Raw genomic sequence first — 19,620 nt, forward strand, 5'->3', positions numbered from 1 at the left:
TCAATTGATTCTTTCAAATATTGAGCCGAGGTTCGCGTCCAGCTGGGCACCCTCAGGCCTGTTGTCTTAAATTTTATACCGGGTAAGAGCAGTCAGCGCTCCCCATTTGTCCAGCCAAGTAGTTAACACCATTTTCGGCAAATCTACAATAAGTAACATCAAAAACTTCATACCAGCGTCAGATTGCTGCTCTGAACGAATGATAAACGTAGAGGAAGAGAGAAGTGTGTCATAGCTAATGGAATTCCATAGTTTCTGCTTACCCTGGTGAGAAATGTGCGCGAGTATATTCATTTATAGATTTGCAGACTAACGATCCTTGGATACTTTTGCGATGACACTAATAATGATATTGACTCGCAGTGCTCTGCCATTGACTAATGTGTCCCGTGCGCCGCAGGCGGCGTTCACGGCGGGCGTGCGCAGGCGCGGCGCGGGCGCGTGGCGCGCGCTGTGGGCGGCGCTGACGGCGTCGTACGCGGCGCCGCGCCCGCGCCTGCTGCACCGCGCCGCGCTGGCCGCGCTCGCCGCGCCCGCCGACGACTGGCTGTTCTACAGGTGAGCGGCGCCGGATACACCGCTAGTTTTCCCCTATACAACAGACGGTCAGAAATCAGGAATCAGAATCATTTATTCAATGTAATTATCATGGATAAACTTGTTGAAGGTCAATGTAACATTTTTGAATTTACGTCATTTCGCAAGGTGTTATGGCTGAGGAGAAGAAATGACAGGAAACTGCAACAGCAACACATCTTTTAAATCAATGAGGGTACATTACAAGTTATTTAATAACTAGAGGAACTCATTCAATACCAGACTTTTTTATCATTTAAGTAATCATTAATCTTATAATAAGCTTTTTTACATAAAGTAAGCTTCACGTGAGCTTGGTTCCGCCCATACAGCATAGATGGCGCTTATTGGTTGAACCAAACTGCACAAATTTGGACACTGACACCAATTCAATCGATTCGTGTTGGTGGTTTACTGAGGCTACAGAGATTTCTCACGTATCGACGTTTCACCATTTACGATTTTCACTTCATACACATGAGTAAAACTCAAAACCATAATTAATTATTTCCCTAGCTAGCCTAGCGTTATACCGTTTTTCACAGGGTCCGCTTACTTAACCTGAAAATTTGACAGGTCCGGCTTTTTATGGAAGTGACTGCATATTTAACCTACCCGTGAAAGAAAAACCAGCCCATCACAGGCTAGGTCATATCTCCGGAACGCATATGACGGGAATATGGGTTTCCTCATGTTTTCCTTCGCCGATGAGCAAACATGAGTTCGAAAATTATTGGTTTAAGCCCGCGCTGGGATAATATTTGAGAGGCAAGCGTTTAAGCTGGTCTGCGGCTAAAACCATCAACCAAATTATGATATTTCTTCCAGGTTCGCGTATACAGTGATGTCTCCGGAGGCCCAGCGGGGGCGAGAATGGAAGCTGTGGGTGACCACGCTCTGTAGCGCCGCTTGCAGGTCAGTCATATAATATTAGCTGTAATGTAACCCCATCAACCCTGGTGTCAGGGTTACTATTTGACTTATGAAGGAACTGAAGGAATCCTACTAAGAATTCAATGACTGTCTGTTTTTGTGTAGTCTACACACATGCCACACACATCCACTTTCACTCATTCAAACGTGTATAGTGGAAGCTGCTTTTATAGCAGCTTCCGAACCCAAGATGTAAATCGTAGGGCTAACACACAAACGCACACACATACATACACACACACATATACACACACACAAACACCACGCTCTCTCATTTTTGCATGCGTTTTTTTTTTCTTTCTAATTTTAAGTCGGTTTTTATTTTATTATTCTCCGATTGTGTCATCCAAAGGGAGGTTGCGAGTCATTCCCGACACAAGTACTATTGTGACTTAGTTACTCTCGTCAACGAACTTTGTTATGTTTTTAAGAATAAGTAAACATTTTTTTTTACTATTGAGCTGCCAAAAGTCCCTGTCACGGCTCATGTAACGACTACTAACTTACATCAGTAAGTAGTAACCGGGACCAACGGCTTAACGTGCCTTCCGAAGCACGGATCCTCTTTCTTTCGGACAATCAGGTGATCAGCCTGTAATATCCTATAACAAAACTAGGGATCACAATGTGATTTTCGTGGTGGGGACACCACCGAGATTTGAACCAGGGACCTCCAAATCGTGAGCCCGACGCTCAAACCACTAGACCACGGGAGTCGTTTGTACGGTTTGCAACCACACATGTCCCGCGTCAGCTATTTTACCATTTACGCAATTGTATAATTAGTTCACGACTCATCAAGGTAGTGTGTACTCGCGTATTAGTGTAATTAACTTTAACAAGAAAGTAATCAATAAAACGCACTTTTTACGCTATCAATATTGTTCTCATTTTGACTCCAAATCAGTTTATCAAGATTATCATCTTATCCATTGTTTTAAGTTTACGCGGTTATTATCATAATTAAAGCACATATTAACGGGTTCTTACCGCGTTTAAATGGGGATATGAGACTCCCGATATTCGATATTTCGACTCAAAAACATAAACAAGCGGCAGAGAAAGAGGGTAGACAGATATGTCTGCCCGTAGAAAAATTATGGATCTACCTACTCCACTCCAATCTCATCAGTCATCCCGTGATCATGGCACTTGCAACAGTGTCGAAATATCGGGAGTCTCATATCCCCATTTAAACGCGGTAAGAACCCGTTAATATGTGCTTTAATTATCATCTTATCATCAAAAGATCATACAAGTCTAGCAAAAGATTGTACACCGTTAATGTCCCATTGACAAAGACTCATCTTTCCACCTTTCACGGTTGCAGTTAGTTAAAGCACATTTTATTTACCGACTTCAAAAAGGAGATTCTCAATTCGTCGGGATCTTTTTTTTTAATGTATGTTCCTCAATTATTCGAAGACGCCTGGACCGATTTAGATTTTCTTGTCCATTTAAATAGTGAAGTAGGTGTAATAATATACTATAAACCTCTGTCTACCCCTTTCGAGGATACTAGCACAATGCTATGTTATTTAAATAAATATTTTCTAATTCATCGAAAAGGAAAAGTACTGAAAATCAGTATTCGAAACATTTATGAAAGTAAGATTATCTCTGGTCTGGTGTTTTTATTAGTAAAACCTTTTCTCGTATGGCGATTACTATATTGTAAAAAAAAAGTTTATTTAAGTAGGTAAAATCTACGACACACATACAGGGTGTTAGTGACATCGTAACGAATACTGAGGGGGATGATTCAGACCATGATTCGGAGTTGATATCAAGTGGAATTTCCTGTCGGAAAATTCATAAAAAAAATTGTGTTTTTATTTATTATTTTCAGTTCCATACTTTTGCGACGGAAAAGTCCACTCGAGATTAACTCAGAATCATGGTCTGAATCATCCTTCAAAGTTTTCGTTACGATGTCACTAACACCCTGTATACATTTACAACATTAAAATATACACATTAAATTAATATTGTCTATTGTAAGCACACTGACTCTAGTTCTCCCCTCCCCCGCTAGATGGCGCGGCGCGGCGGGCGTGTGGCGCGTGGTGCGCGTGTCGCCGGCGCTGCCGCCGCCCGCGCTGCTGGCCGCCGCGCGCTGCCTGCACCAGCCGCACGACTACTACCGGGTCAGTACTTTTTTGACGTGACCTATTGTTAAATTTTCTTCAAATGGCGTTAACTACTTGGCCGGACAAAGCTGAGGGATCTCACCTGGTACAAAATTTAAGGCGACAGGCCTGAGGGTGCTCATTTGTGCGAACCTCTGCTCAGGGCGTCATCTGAAAGAATTATATTTTAAAGAATTCATTGGTTGCCTGGAACAAATTGCTTCAGAGCAATGCCGACCATTTGTTTTGTATTTATAATACGTTATTATTTGTATTGTTCTGTTTGTATGCAATAATATATTTTGTTTGATTTAATTATAATTAAAACACATACTACCGGGTTCTTACCGCGTTATTTTCAGGGATATGAGACTCCCGATATTTCGACACTGTTGCAAGTGCCATGATCACGGGATGACTGATGAGATTGGAGTGGAGTAGGTAGATCCATAATTTTCTACGGGCAGACATATCTGTCTACCCTCTTTCTTTGTCGCTTGTTTATGTATTTGATATCGGAATGTTCGGAACCATCCGCGGGTGAGAGCCTTCAGGGGTGAGAGCCTTCGGCGCTCCCCATTTGTCCGGCCAAGTAGTTAATGCCATCTGCGGCAAATCTACAAAAAAAAACCATCTGAACTCGCACCAAACTCACTACGACAAACCGCGCTCACTATGTCCTTACGTTTTGTCACCACATCCCATCAAATAGTCGTTTTATTTCTTTATTTAGAACTTCTATTTTTGTTACAGTTTAAAGAATTATTCGGCGAGCAACGCGGCGCAACAGCGGCATTAGACACGATCGCGCTAAATGCCGCGTGGGTACAACGCGCAGACGCCGATCTAACGCGTTACTTCAACGCGGTCAACAAAGTTCCGGAGTAAGACGGTAGATGGCGCAAGTTGTAGTACCAAAATATTGAGAAAGTTATTCAGTAAGATCATAGATGGCGCTAGTTAAAGAATTAAAGGTTTTGAGTGAAAAGTAAGGCAGTACTGCCTAACTTAGTGTTTTTTTTTTAAATACTGCATGCTAAAATTTCTGGCGCCCTCTATGTAAAAGTACTTACTAGTTTTCTAAGCATTGGTTTTGGATTAACAATGTGAATGGTAGCAATAACAACCAAAGTTATTTGAGAATTAGATTCAAAAGCAGTTGAGTGTATTTATGAAGGTGTCAAAATATTCCGAAGAAAAATAACAGATGGCGCTATTGATGATTGTAATTTCGATCGCTCTCGCTAGATGGCAGTGTACTAATATTATACAAATGTGTTGAAACTTGTCGTTTACACATTTTATATTATTCTATTTTAATGCACGTGATATTTTGTGCTGATTTCAGTACACACCTTTTAATCTTTTTTTATGTTGTACGTGTAATTTTATTATCCACTGGAAAGGAAAGAGACAGGTAATCGACAAGCATAAAATTTATGGTCAATTTTAGGCAGAAATTTAACAAAATTTTGCACAAGCCAATAAACTGTCAGATTTAAAATGACCGTACATGTCAAACTGCTTGTATATGAGTGAGATACCTAATTGATTCGCCCGGGTTTTTCATTCATTCACTCATTATTTTTAAAGTTTACATTCTTTTTAAAATCAATCATCCGTCCCATTCCTTTTCGGCGGATTAGAAAATGACAGGAATAACACTTAAATAAAAAAGTGTCTACAGGAATTAGGGCCATTATCGATTTAACGGTAAATTCTCTTTCTTCTGTCGGCCATTTCCAAAAAGATTTTTAAATGGAAATGTATTAACGTTTTAAGATAATCTGTCAAATCATTTTTACAGCTGCTATTTATTTATGTATGTAAGAATGTGTGAGTGTTTATAATTTTATGAAAACAAGTGAGTGTGTGTTGAAGATAACTTTCTAATGAATTTAACAATGTTACCGATTCCGCCATTTTAGTCTCTATAAATAGTACAAGACTTAGTATAGTTTTAGTACTGGCAAACTTAAAAAAAAATAAGTTTATTTATTTATTTATTTAAAAGGTAAGTTGGTGACTGCAGGAAATTGCGCTGACTACAAGACAGAGATGAAGCTAGTTTTAGTACATGCAAACTTAAAAAAAAATTAAGTTGGTGACTGCAGGAAACTGGGCTATTAACTGAGAGAATTAGAATAGAATAGAAATGTTTTATAGCGACCACTTTCATTTAAGTTAGCGGATGAAACTTAAATTTATTTTCACAGTTCTAAAAATAGTGCTGTCCTTCAATAATGACAAGTGCAAGAAAGGGATAGAACCGGTTTTGAAACTATCAGACTAAAAAAGTTTTTGTCTACCTGAATCGACATTAATTATAATATTTGTAACCCAAAACGTCACGTTAATGCATGAAATACTTTTAAAAAGTAACATATACTATTCTGTATTAAACCTGGCAACATTGAATACATGTTACCAGGGTAAAAAAATATTACCAGTATGTAGCATTGTATGTAACCATGGTATGATAAAATAAAGTATGCTCAAAAGTGACAGCTAACATTTCAAGGTTAGCCCAGCCAGCTAGCAGAAAAGAAATTTCCCACGAAAAATGTTTTAGTTTACTTTGCAAGACAATTTTGAACTTTTAGTAAAAGATTTACTTACAGTGATAGTAATTAAAAACGTTAATCAGTATTTCGCTTAATTTTTACCGACTTCAAAAAAGGAGGAGGTTCCCAATTCGACCGTATATATATTTTTTTTAATTATAAAATTTAAGTCCTTGGAATGTTGGCATCAAACGGCTAGCAATGGTAGCGTTTCATACGATTGAGCATACCTTGTTTTGTTCTACCATTATGTAACATAGTCCATAACTTTTTAATTCCCAGTGTATAAAACCATTATTATTAACATACGTCATTTTCACCTGGCATGAATATCATTCTAACATTAACACAAAGGCATGAGGATTAAGCTAGTCAAATGAGGTACTTTTTACGAAACCGCAAAAAATTTCATTTTTATGGAATTTCTTTTGGACGTTCTTCTTCTTCTATCGTGTCGGTTGTGAGATGGATTACCAACCCCATCAACCCTGGTGTCAGGGTTACTATTGAGCCGCCAAAGGCCCCTGACATGAGTCATGTAACGACGCGAAAGCGACGTTGAAGAATAGTGATTTTGAGTTGAATTCGAGGTATTCTTTTCGGTCGCCTCGACGGAGGACGGAGTCTAGGTACGGGTGTTATTTACGCGCTCGAAACATAGACACAACCCTTGGTACGCGACCCAGATATGGCGCGCGATTTGATATTTAGACCAATAGAATTCGTTTATTTATAGCGCAACTAATAGCGTTGGTTCACATGTCGAGTCACGTGCAATTTATTGTTATTAAAAAAATAATAGTACAGAAAAAGCAACGGTAAACCTGCAAAGGTCCATCTCGATGCCTGGTTATAAATGCTTAGCTTCCAATTAATATAACACGTTTTTAAATACGCAAAATATTCCCAAATATAAAAATGCTATAGTAATTTAAAAAATAATATTTCCTTAAAAATGTTTCTAACCTAAAATAGCTTTAAGTTCGCTTTACATAATACAGTATTAAAAAAAAATATTTAAAAAGTATAAGTAATCACAGTTATTTACGCACTAAATATAATTTTATCGAAATATAACATTATTAAATAAAAATACATTCATTAAACCATTAATAAATCGCTAAGTAGTATGGAAAATGGAAAATATCATTAGAATTATTAGGAAATAAAACTGACTAGAGTTTAAACACACTTTATAAATTCAATACGCCATTTTTTAATTCCAAATCACTATACACATGCATAAACTCACGCCTATTTCCCACCACGGTAAGCAGAGACTATGGAATTTCATTTGTTTCGATCCTGACACACTTCTCTTGCTTCCTCCACATTCATCAATCGTTTCATACACGCACGCCGGTTCAGAGTAGATAGTACTAAACTTTTTCTAAGGACATCTCCAATTTGGTCAATGTATGTCCTTCTAGGTTTTCCTCTGCCAGCCCTACCACTAACTTGCTTTCACTATAAAAATGAAATAAATCTAAGTATACTTAAGTCATCATTGGGATGTCAGGATCGAAGCAAATTAAATTCCACAGTCTCTACTCCAACCCTAATGAAAAAAAGTATGTTTTTATGTATTATGTATGTTACTGACGATCCAAGAAAAAGGGACGGAATAAATTAAAAAGATCTTTTATTTAACTACAGTATAAAATAAATAAGTGGATGAAAAAAATGGGTTCGTTCGGACGGGCCTCGGCTTTCTGGAGAGCTTTTTGACGCCTGATATGGTTTACTATATCTTTGTGTTTTTATGTGTTTTGGCGTATTTTAGTGTAGGTATTTAATTTGACTGTTATATGGTCGTAAGGCCCAGATGCCTTTTAAAATCCAAATCCCATTGTTTAACTATTGTGTCTGGAAATCCGGGCGTTACGAGGATATATTTTATTAACATTATAACTATTATATTAAATAAAAATAAAACAATTGGAACAATTGGAACACTTGTCCAAGTAAACTCTAGTCACGTTTTCAATTAGTCATAACGCATTCTAGTCAGTCTAGTGCTGTGTGTAAATATGAATATTTCTGTAGATTTTTCCTCAATTTTCTGAAAAAGGTGCCTGGATTACTGTAGCAGCGTTCGGTGGTTGAATGACAGACTATCCAGGCTACGTTCCTCAAAAACAATATAGATAGCGCTGTATATATTTTTCTTCGTTTAACCTTCTAATTTCATGGATAACAGACGTAGCGCGTTTTTTATCTTTGTTTTAGGTATAAATGACCCTTTTTATTACACCCAGGCACATTTACATCTTCCATTCATTATTATTTTGATCGAAATAAAGAGAAGCAATTCTTATATATTATGTAGCAACGTAATTCTATATATATAATAAACATAACATAAACTGCCTATATACGTCCCACTGCTGGGCACAGGCCTCCCCTCAATCAACCGGAGGGGGTATGGAGCATACTCCACCACGCTGCTCCACTGCGGGTTGGTGGAGGTGTTTTTACGGCTAATAGCCGGGACCAACGGCTTAACGTGCCCTCCGAAGCACGGAATCATCTTACTTTTTCGGACAATCAGGTGATTCAAGCTTGAAAAGTACTTACCAAACAAAGGACAGTCTCACAAAGTGATTTCGACAATGTCCCCATCGGGAATTGAACCCGGACCTCCAGATTGTAAGCCTAACGCTCTAACCACTAGACCACGGAGGCTGTCGAAGGCTGTCTATATATATAATGTGATCTAAATACCATCATCATCAATTTAAGAGCCACGCTCTTGTCGGTGCAGCATTCTCCATGCTACTTTTTTAGGAAAAAATAGGGCAGTGGTTTCCCTCTAGCCTTCCACCCCGCAGTACTCTGTCTGACGCAAGTAGGATGGCGCCCAGAGTAGTCTATTACAAAGCCATACTAGGACTCCTGTCCTCCGCCTCTGACTAGTACTGACAGTTACTGCTGCCTGCTAATCTAAATATCAAGTAACATTTTTTTTTATATATATGCTTCTGCCATTACATTGTATTTTGGAATAATTATGTACCCGAGTAATGTGAAAATAGGTAATTGTCACGTTAAATCTGAACAGCGCTATCTATATTATTTTTGATGAACTTAGCCAGGAAAATTCTTCATTACTAAACAAAATATTATTGCACATACTCACAGGAAATAGAAAATAAAAGATGGGTGTAATATCGACACATTTTTCTTTAAAAATATCAAAACCAAATTCAAACGGGCATCTTTTATCTCGAATCCGCTGCCAATAGGTTTAAGCGTAGACTTTTTCCACGTAAAGTAGTTTTTTGTAACTTAAAAAATGTCTTGACTAGTCCAAGAAACCGTCATAATGTATCTACTCGCGACCAAAATTGAGAAAAAAATCTTTTTGTATATTTTTCTAGTGTTAATAACTTTTACATGTGGACTTTTTTAGATATAACAATGTGTGTGGTGCGATGAAATCCGACCAGTTGGTAGTTTTTATTTTGTACGTTTCTACTTAAGTTACACCTAGTATTTAGGGCGGCATCAAAAATACAGAGGATAAAAACCAGAAGCTCAAATGTAGGCGGCAGCACTGTTGAGTGTTCCTAAATTTTGACAGTTTTAGCATAAGTTACCAAAATGAAACTCAGCCAGTTGATGTTTTTTGGCGGGAAACGGGAACGGGACAAAAAACGTAAGCCATGGCTGTATGGGCATAGTTCCCTTTGCCTTACCCTTCGGGGAAAACTAAAACAAAAAAAGCAGCCCGTTGAAAAATGGCAGTTTTGATCGAAAATAACTTTTTCGATGTTTTCTTTCCGATATTTACGGAATATATAACACTATCATTTTGCAGTTAAACGCTGCGCAAATGGATTATAGTGTAAGAATATTTCCAAAACAATATGTTTGTTACACAATTAGTATAGGCAACTGTCAAAATTTAAGAACACTGAGCAGTGGCGACACCTGGTGAGAGAAATAGGCAGTTTTTATTCTTGTTAACGCGTGTAAAATGCCATGCAACATTCAAAAGTGAAATGCTCCAACTTTATATAAAATGCTGATAACATAAACAGCCTATATACGTCCAACAGCTGGGCACAGGCTTCCCCTCAATCAACCGGAGAGAGAATGGAGCATACTCCACCACGCTGCCATTCATTGTAGCAATCACAATTAAACTGAATGTGATAGCTTATTTTCCACATTAACGGATTACCTTTAAAGCTTTCTGTATAATATATTTGTAATTAAGTACATTTCTAATTTCAGGTTTTTTATAAGGTTTCCCAATGGCAAATACTAGACTAAACTGGCAACATTTAAAAAAAAAACAAGTTAATTTTCAAAATGTTCACTAGAAAAACCCATTTATTTAAGTACTTATCGTAATTTTTAGCGTCCATGTTAGGTCCATTTCCAATGTGTTTATAAAGAGTGAATGTAAATTGGTGAAAATGTCTGAAAATGTGCATGTTGACAAAAATAAAACAAATTATTATTGTCTATATCAGTTTGCATGTATTATTTGCTTATTTTTGTTGTGTGATTGTGCCAATATTAAAAATGTCTCTAAAGTTTACTTGAAGAAATATAAAACAATATCTCGTCAATATTTCTTACTTACTTCTTATTTTTACATAGCTAGGTCTCTACACTTTTTAAATTTTTCTTTGTAGTTTAAAATGACTTATTACTATTTTTTTCGCATAATATGGCAACATTGTATCTGTCAAAGTGACAGAAAATGTCAAATTTGCCGCCAATTTCTAAAAATGTACGTTTATAACTAACAATTCAAGAGCGAATGAACGAACGAAATGTACTTGAGATAACTATTGATGTAAGTAGGTTTATGTAAAGTTTTTGTATCTGGCTTTTGTAATAAATTTTCCGAATGTAAATATTTGTTTTCTTTGATGAAATCTTGAGTTAAAGATTTCCGCAAGGAGGTTTTTCTATTATACAGTGTTAGTGACACCGTAACGAATACTGAAGGGAATGATTCAGGCCATGATTCTGAGTTGATATCAAGTAGAATTTTCCGTCGCAAAAGAATAGAATTGAAAATAATTTAAAAAGGTACTAAAATTTTCATCCTCCGGTTAACGGCTGGGTATGGAGCATACTACATTAGCCAGGCTATTTATGTTATGTTAAAATTTTCATGACTTTTCCCACAAGAAATTCCACTTGATATCAACTTAGAATCATGGTCTGACTCATCCCCCTTAGTATTCGTTACGCTGTCACTAACACCAAGCTACACACGACAAAGTACCGCATCGCCGGCCCTAAAGCCGTAGTATCTGCATACAATTGGATAGTTTTCTAGGTCAAAGATAGATTATGAAATTCTGATTACTAAATAAAGACTAAATGAAGGGCTTAGCACCGTAAGCAAGCGACTCTTTCTCGCCGCGACAGAGGTCATCTGTCTCTTTCTGTGCAGTACTGTGAGAGAGTGACGGGTGACGTATGTCGAGGCGAGAAAGAGTCGCGCGCGTACGGTGCTAACCCCGCTAAAGGTGACAAAAAACGTTTTCTTTTTTTCTATTTAACTTATTTATGAATTTTAATAAAGAAAAATGTAATAATAAGTGCGACATTTTGTCACGTTTTTCTATGACGTCACAGGTTGCTTTTTCATTTATTTATTTATGTAATCGTTAACAATTTCTGGTTGGTCCCGGCTATTAGCCGTAAAAACACCTCCACCAACCCGCAGTGGAGCAGCGTGGTGGAGTATGCTCCATACCCCCTCCGGTTGATTGAGGGGAGGCCTGTGCCCAGCAGTGGGACGTGTATAGGCAGTTTAACAATTTTTACATTGTGTTCGACAAATACAAATTCCATAGTAATTTCGTGTTTTGACGTTTAGTATTCCCTCAATCGGCGCTTATCGCTATCGACGCACTAGGGTCGATTAATTCTTTCAAATATTTTTCCTCTCAGACGACGCCCTGAGCCGAGGTTCGCGCCCAACTGGGCACCCTCAGGCCTGTTGTCTTAAACGTTGTACCGGGTGAGAGCCTTCAGTGCTCCCTATTGTCCGGCCCAGTAGTTAATGTCATCTGCGGCAAATGTACAATATGTCACGTCAAAAAAAAGACGTTAAATAAAAAGTAACTGATTTGACTAGTTGGAAACTACCCTATTATTATGATTTGTTAAAAAGTTCGTTTGAAAGCGAGAGTTCTTTCGTGGTGCGTTGTTTGCATGTGGTCTGGTTTCTAATATGGTGGTGGTATAGCTGCACGGGGGCGGTGCATCAAATTACGCAAGTAACCTTATATAATTGAAAATAATTACATTTTCCAATCGATTTTACGCGGCAGATAAGTAAGATGGGCGAAATAAAACCCGCCAAGTGCAAGTCGGACTCACGCTAGAAGGGTTCCGTACCATTGATTAAGTAAAAATAAACCACATTAAACAGCCTCCGTGGTCTAGTGGTTACAGCGTTAGGTTCATGATCTGGAGGTCCGGGTTCGATTCCCGATGGGGACATTGTCGAAATCACTGTGAGACTGTCCTTTGTTTGGTAAGGACTTTTCAGGCTTGAATCACCTCATTGTCCGAAAAAGTGAGATGATTCCGTGCTTCGGAGGGCACGTTAAGCCGTTGGTCCCGGCTATTAGCCGTAAAAACACCTCCACCAACCCGCAGTAGAGCAGCGTAGTGGAGTATGCTCCATACCCCCTCCGGTAGATTGAGGGGAGGCCTGTGCCCAGCAGTGGGACGTATATAGGCTGTTTATGTATGTATGTAAAATTGGACGAGGGGTTTGAATATCTAACTTTCAGTTACACGGTGTACAGTCATGAGCAATAACATGTACCCACTTTAGAACCCTGTCGCACTATGATGATATTAATGTGACATGGTTTCAAATTGTATACATATTGGTACTCATGACAAAAAAAAAAAATGGCAAAAATATCGCGTTTGTTGTATGGGAGCCTCCCTTAAATACTTATTTATTTTTCTTTTAGTATTTGTTGTGACAGCAGCAAAAGAAATACCTACGTAATTGTAAAAATTTCAACTGTCTAGCTGCAGCGGTTCTTGAGATACAAGCTGATGAGAGACAGACAATAAATCCTTGGTAATGGGGTACCAATTACCAATAGGTAAAACCGGGACGTAATAAGGTCATCACTAGTTCAAGCGCCACGCTCTTGTCGGTGTAGCATTCTCCATGCTACTTTTTAGGGAAAAATAGGGGAGTCGTTTCCATCTCTTATTTATTTATTTTATATTGCCTTCCAACCGGAGGGGGTATGGAGCATACTCCACCACGCTGCTCCAATGCGGGTTGGTGGAGTACCCCCTCCGGTTGATTGAGGGGAGGCCTGTTCCCAGCAGTGGGACGTATATAGGCTGTTTATGTATCTTCCCTTCCAGTGGGATGGCGCCCAGAGTAGTCAATTTCAAAGCCGTACTAGGACTCCTGCCCTCCGCCTCTGAATAGTACTGACAGTTACTGCTGCCCTCTGTCAGGTTCCAGGTTACAGTCCCTGTTACTTACTCCTTCCGTCCTGCATTGTCATACCGATGGCTCCTCTCCGCCTTTGCAACCCTTGGATATGGAACCCTAAAATCGGACTAAGATGATACTAGAAAACAAATTACCAGTCATCCGTACAAAATTGGGCCGTGTTATAATCATTTGTAACGAATCGTTTGCTCTGGTCGACATAGATAGATATCATGCAACAGCCTTCTGGTTAGACTTCCGAAAATAATGTCATTTAATACGGATCTTCTCCACTTAATAGTCTTTAATTTTGGTACGTATATATTTTTTTTTCTTCCCTTTTGCGCGCAATCTGGTTAGGTGTGTGTTCGTGTCATACTTCCTAGACTCATCTTTTCCCTTACGCTCATCACTTGACTTTAGTTCCCAAACAAACTCATCGAGATCTTGTGTGTTGGAGTCTAAATTCTTTGTATCCACATTGACACGCATAGAACGAACCACTTTAGGCTCTTCCCCGTAATTTATCGTGACATTTTCACCTTTGGATAATAAGCACTTATTGTGGTGTATAGGTATCATTTTAGGTAAGCGACCAGTGTCGCTTCCTATTTTGGGCCTTAGTTGGCTAGATCCTGCGGCAGCCTCCTTCTTAGTCTTAGTTGTCTTCTTAGGTACGTATATAATATTATGCCGTGAAGTGACAGCGCCATCTAGTGCGTCAGCGACGAACCGCGGCGTTCACTGCATTCACTCGTTTAGAAACAACTCCATCTTGGGACAACTCTCGTTCAAAAACACTCGCAATCGCCATCTTGGACGCTATTAGCTACTACACTTACCACCTGAAAACGTTGTAACTATTTTGTTAAAATAAAATAAATAAATACGTTTTAAAAATATATATTGAAATTAAACGATTACTAAACATATTATTATGTAAGCATAATCAAGGAGCCGTGGGTAGCCCAGTTCGTTGCAGCACCCGCCTAAACCAATGATTGTCGAATTTGTTTCGAATTCATGTTTGGATCATAAATGATTATTACGTGCCCAGCGGTGAAGGAAAACATCTTAAGGAAACCGACAATCCCGAGAAATGCACTTTTCTGAGATATGTGACCTAACCTGTTGGCTGGTTTTCCCTTCGCGGGTTGGAAGGACAGACAGGCAGTCGCTTCTGTAAAAAACCGGACCTGTCAAATCTTCAGGTTTGGTAAGCGGATCTTGTGAAAAACGGGATAATGCTTGGAAGATGATGCTTAGTTTATAGAAGCTACAAGGAAATAGGAAGGGGAAGAGCCTTCATAGAACAGATTACAGAGAAGGCGAACGTCAGGTCCTTTTGAGGAAGTGAAAGAATAGCCTCTTGATAGACAAGAATGGAGACTGCTGCACCGACAAGAGCGTGGCTCTTAAATTGGTGACGAGATTCTTCTTCTATCGTGTGGATTGAGAGGTACATTACCAACCTCATCAACCCTGGTGTCAGGGTTATTATTGAGCCACCAAAGGCCCCTGACATGGCTCATGTAACGACTACTTACTTACATCATTAAGTAGTAACCGGGACCAACGGCTTAACGTGCCTTCCGAAGCACAGATCATCTTACTTTTTGGACAATCAGGTGATCAGCCTGTAATGTCCTAACCAAACTAGGGATCACAAAGTGATTTTTGTGATATGTCCCCACCGGGATTCGAACCCGGGACCTCCGGATCGTGAGCCCAACGCTCAACCACTGGACCACGGAGGTCGTCGTCACGGAGGAGTGACGAGATTAAAGAATAATATACTAACAACGGTAACTCTCCCTCCCCCCGCACCAATTCGTATCGGGCGCCGACCCCCCGGGTCTTACTCTAGTCTTAAATGGTCGTAAGCCGCTAAGGAGTAAGGGGAAGATGTTGTCTCGCTCGCACTTACGGGTTACGCAGCACACGGTAAGAATAAGATTTTCTCATCTACCGACAACTAGGCGTCGGCTAGCATTTCATCCTTATGTTGTGGATATGTCACGTAACTTCAGATTATAATCTATCTCGCGAGACTGTGAACTGTTGAAAAATTGTGAACCGTAACATACTGCTTACAATTTAACATAACGTAACAACATAACAAATACTTTATTACACAAACAGAAAAAAACAAAATACAAAACAAAAGAGAAATATAATTAGTACAATAGGCGGCCTTATTGCTAAGTAGCAATCTCTTCCAGGCAACCTTTAAGTATAGGAGATACTGAATAATAAATCGATAGATTATAATCTACCGAAAAATAATGCGTTAAATTGTAAGCAATATGTTACGATTCATAATCTTTTTCTTTTTTTGTGAGACTGTTCACAATCTCACGAGATAGATTATAATCTAACGTTATTTATAATACCCTCTTCGGTTGATTGAGGGGAAGCCTGTAGCCAGCAGTGGGACGTATATTATATAGGCTGTTTATGTTATGTTAAGTCGAATTTGGATTCGAACCTGCGACCTCATCATCATCATGTCGTCCAAACCGTATCCGGCGACGGCGACTCCTAAATATCTATCCCGGGTCGTTGTTGTGGTGGGCTCTGATGTGGCTGGCGAAACCGAACTTCGACTTGAAGGTCCGGTCACACGGCACACAATAAAGCTGGCCTGACGAATTTTGTGTGTAGTTATAGGAGGGTTTCGGCCGAGTCTTCCGTATTTGGCGCTTTGCGTCGAGATCTTGTAAACGCTTTTCTTCAAATAAATTCACGCTATTGTGAACGATGCGCCGCCATTCCGGTCTACCATCGCCGTAGGTCTTGCGCTCATAATCCGGATAAATATGCAGGAGTCATCTGCGCGTGAAGTGCATTTGGCTTCTACAGCGGTGGCGCAAGGCAACCTGCGACCTGGATGTACGGTCACGAGCATTAATATGTATACACTTTGGTACCATGTCACATTAACTTTTTTGACAAATTGAACTGTAAGTCTCACTAAATGTAAAATATGTTAGTGCGACAGAGTCATAAAGTGGGTGCATTATATTGCTCATGACTACCTAAGTTACTACACGTTCTCCTTAAAAACAAGGCTATTTTATGTGTTATTCAAACTTCTTTTTTACAGTTCTTCAGTCCGCAACTTCACTTGACGTGATCAATTTCCCGTCTCTGGGCCTCGACACATTTAGTTCATACCATCCAGTATCCGGAAAACCACGTAAACTGTCCGGTTTAAAAAAAAGAAACACCACAGAGGCGGCACCCTTGGACTATGATTTCCTGGAATATATAAGAAGGGACAATGTTATGGTCAAGTGTGACGGGCCTTTATGCATTCTTGCTGTACCGATAGAACGAAATTCTCAACTGGAAAATGTACAAAACAAAAGTAATGTGGTACAAGAGCGGGCAACTTGTCTCAACAGTAACGGCTGCAAGAAAAGAAAGACGCAATGTGGTTGTCTGGTGAAAAGACCAAAGCATTGCAAGGAAAGACCTCGGCTGGACAAATGTGCTGAAGCAAAGAAGAAGATGGAAGCTTGCAAGAGGAAATGCAAAGAGAAGAAAGATAAAGATAGCAGGAATTCAACAGAAGAAACTGGCACGAAAATCCCAGACCCATATTACCCAGATTGGGATCCAACCAGGTCTTACGAGAACTATGGATCTGTTGAGCCATATTTTGACAACGGGTTTTTGAAGTTCAAAAGTAAACACAAGAAACACGCTGCATCAGACCGCAAATCTTCAGACAACATCGACCAGAAGGAACTGTTTAATGGCAATACTTACGAGGATTCAACCGGAGAAAATTCAAACAACAATTTCAAATCAGGTCAAGATAAGATAACCATACAAGCTTTTGGTTCAGATAAGTCTGATAATTCCGTGCTGGTCAACATAAAACCAAGTTCCCTGCTAAAGAGGATTATAGGAGCAAGCAACACGGTAAAGAATCGCAAATTACAGTTGCTTCGGACTAAAAATGTCACTATAAATTACGGGGAAGAGCCCAAAGTGGTTCGATCTATGAGTGTCAATGTGGAGACAAAGAATTTAGACTCAAACACACAAGATCTCGATGAGTTTGTTAAGGAACTAAGGTCAAGTGACGAGCGTAAGGGCAAAGATGAATCTAGGAAGTATGACACGAACAGTCGTGAAGAAGATACGAAAGTCCTGCACCTAACAAGAAATGAGACTCTAAACCCAGGATCACTGATGCATATAGCCAAAATACTGAAGGGAATGAAACCGGAGCAACTATTCAGTGCAATAATAGGCCATAATCAGCGTAGAGCCCTGAAGAAATGGAGTCAGAAGAAGAAACAGAAACACTCAAAGAAATCGAAGAAAAGCGACGAATCTGAGCAGGAGGAATCCTCAGAGTCCACAGAAGCCGAACAAAAGTCTGGGGAAGGTATGTAGAACTGGTTGGTAAAGAAATATTAGTAGCGAAGTGAGGGTAGTGTAGTTTTCAATAATACAGTTGGCTGGACCATTATAGACGGCGATACGGCTCACCTATTACGTTGGTCTAACTGAAAGCTCGTCGAGGTGGGCACTTGGTTCATCTTGCAATCAATGAACTACTCTCACTTAACATAAACATAAAATGTTAAGAGCTTATTATTCGCAATGACAAACACCATAGAATAAGGAATAAAGGTATAATGCTATGTTTAACGCTGCTAATACTAAGTTCCGTTCTCGCAGGTAGGTCCAATAAATCCAAATCGAAATCGTCGGAAACTGAAGAGGAAGAAGAAGTTGAGGACAACAAGAAACACAAACCAAAGAGATTCCAAGTAATAGACAGCATGATAAACAGGTTTGTAGAGAAGGAACTCTTCAAGTTCAATGAAAACGAGAAGAATGACAAATCTTCTCCCAAGTCTTCTGAGAGCGCGGAACTTGAACCGTTGACCGAAGAGGAAATTACCACCACAACCAAAAAGCCCAAGCAGAAAAAGAAATTCAAAGGCCCCGGGAAGCCGATGACTATCATACAAGCACCAGGGAGAATGTACAAAGAAGGCGAGGATTTCAGAAGGAACAGGCTCCCGTATTTCCTGCCCAAAAGATACGATTGGGACCCGAAAGACTACAATAAGCTTGGATATTTCTGGTTCAACGGACCCCAGGGAAGAAACCCTGGGCCTTGGAGGATATATTATTAGTCGTATGTATAAAAAAAAAAACAGAAAAATATTCAATATAATACTTCGAAAATTTCGCTTCCATGCTTTTACTTTTTGGTCATAGTCCCAACAAGCTAATTCCGCCCATATCCAACAATAACCATAAAAAAAAACATTACAACTTTCAAAAAAGTCTTCTTATCGTGTGTACTTGTCTCGCTCGCACTTACGTTACGTTGAATTTTTGTGTGGAATGTCCTGTGTGCTTCAATACTACTACCATCGCTGTAAATTTACCGGGTGAGAGCCCTCAGCGCTCCCCATTTGTCCGGCCAAGTTAACGCCATCCAAGGTAAACTACAATCATTCACGTCGATGTGTGAAACAATAGTAAAACGACTTGTAATGATAAATAATTTACTTTTAAATAATTATATACAATAAAGAACAATATTTATTTAGAATGGCAACACAGTCGTACAGTTTAAGAAAGGAATAATTCCAATGAGGTACTTTCCAGGCTACCCTAACCGGTATAGATGGCGTTGTACAGATTCAACGTGACAATTACCTATTTTCTCATTACTCGGGTACATAATTATTCAAAATACAATATAATGGCAGAAGCATACATAAAAATTATTGTTGCTTGATATTTGGATCAGATATGATATAGAATTATGTTGCTACCTATATTGCTTCTCTATATTTTTTGAGGATAATCATAGGTTTGGTTTCGTTTGAGGTTTTTTTTTTAAGGAGAACCATATTGAAGACTATAGAGAACCGGAGAGGAAATATGATTGGCCACCTGATACGACACGATTCATTTATAACAAACATTATAG

The 19,620-nt window shown here is 39.1% G+C and overlaps 2 protein-coding genes across 2 annotated transcripts in view; both read left to right on the forward strand.

The window, feature by feature from the left end:
* The window catches only part of LOC126379375 (uncharacterized), a 43,504-nt gene extending 38,475 nt beyond the window's left edge, over nucleotides 1–5,029 (forward strand). Inside the window, exons 23-26 of the mRNA XM_050028105.1 lie at nucleotides 401–558; nucleotides 1,405–1,491; nucleotides 3,545–3,656; nucleotides 4,392–5,029. Of these exons, the coding sequence (XP_049884062.1) occupies nucleotides 401–558; nucleotides 1,405–1,491; nucleotides 3,545–3,656; nucleotides 4,392–4,526 (492 nt within the window). The 3' untranslated portion in view covers nucleotides 4,527–5,029. The remainder of the gene's footprint in view (nucleotides 1–400; nucleotides 559–1,404; nucleotides 1,492–3,544; nucleotides 3,657–4,391) is intronic.
* Nucleotides 5,030–16,468: 11,439 nt separating this feature from the next.
* Nucleotides 16,469–18,811, forward strand: LOC126379709 (cylicin-1-like). The gene is made up of 3 exons (XM_050028530.1): nucleotides 16,469–16,541; nucleotides 16,756–18,051; nucleotides 18,348–18,811. Exons 1-3 carry the CDS (start codon nucleotides 16,469–16,471, stop codon nucleotides 18,809–18,811), a joined length of 1,833 nt encoding a protein of 610 aa, XP_049884487.1.
* The last annotated feature ends 809 nt before the right edge of the window (nucleotides 18,812–19,620 follow it).

This window comes from Pectinophora gossypiella, chromosome 29 (genome assembly GCF_024362695.1).
Source record: "Pectinophora gossypiella chromosome 29, ilPecGoss1.1, whole genome shotgun sequence".
In the NCBI taxonomy this organism is placed as follows: domain Eukaryota; kingdom Metazoa; phylum Arthropoda; class Insecta; order Lepidoptera; family Gelechiidae; genus Pectinophora; species Pectinophora gossypiella.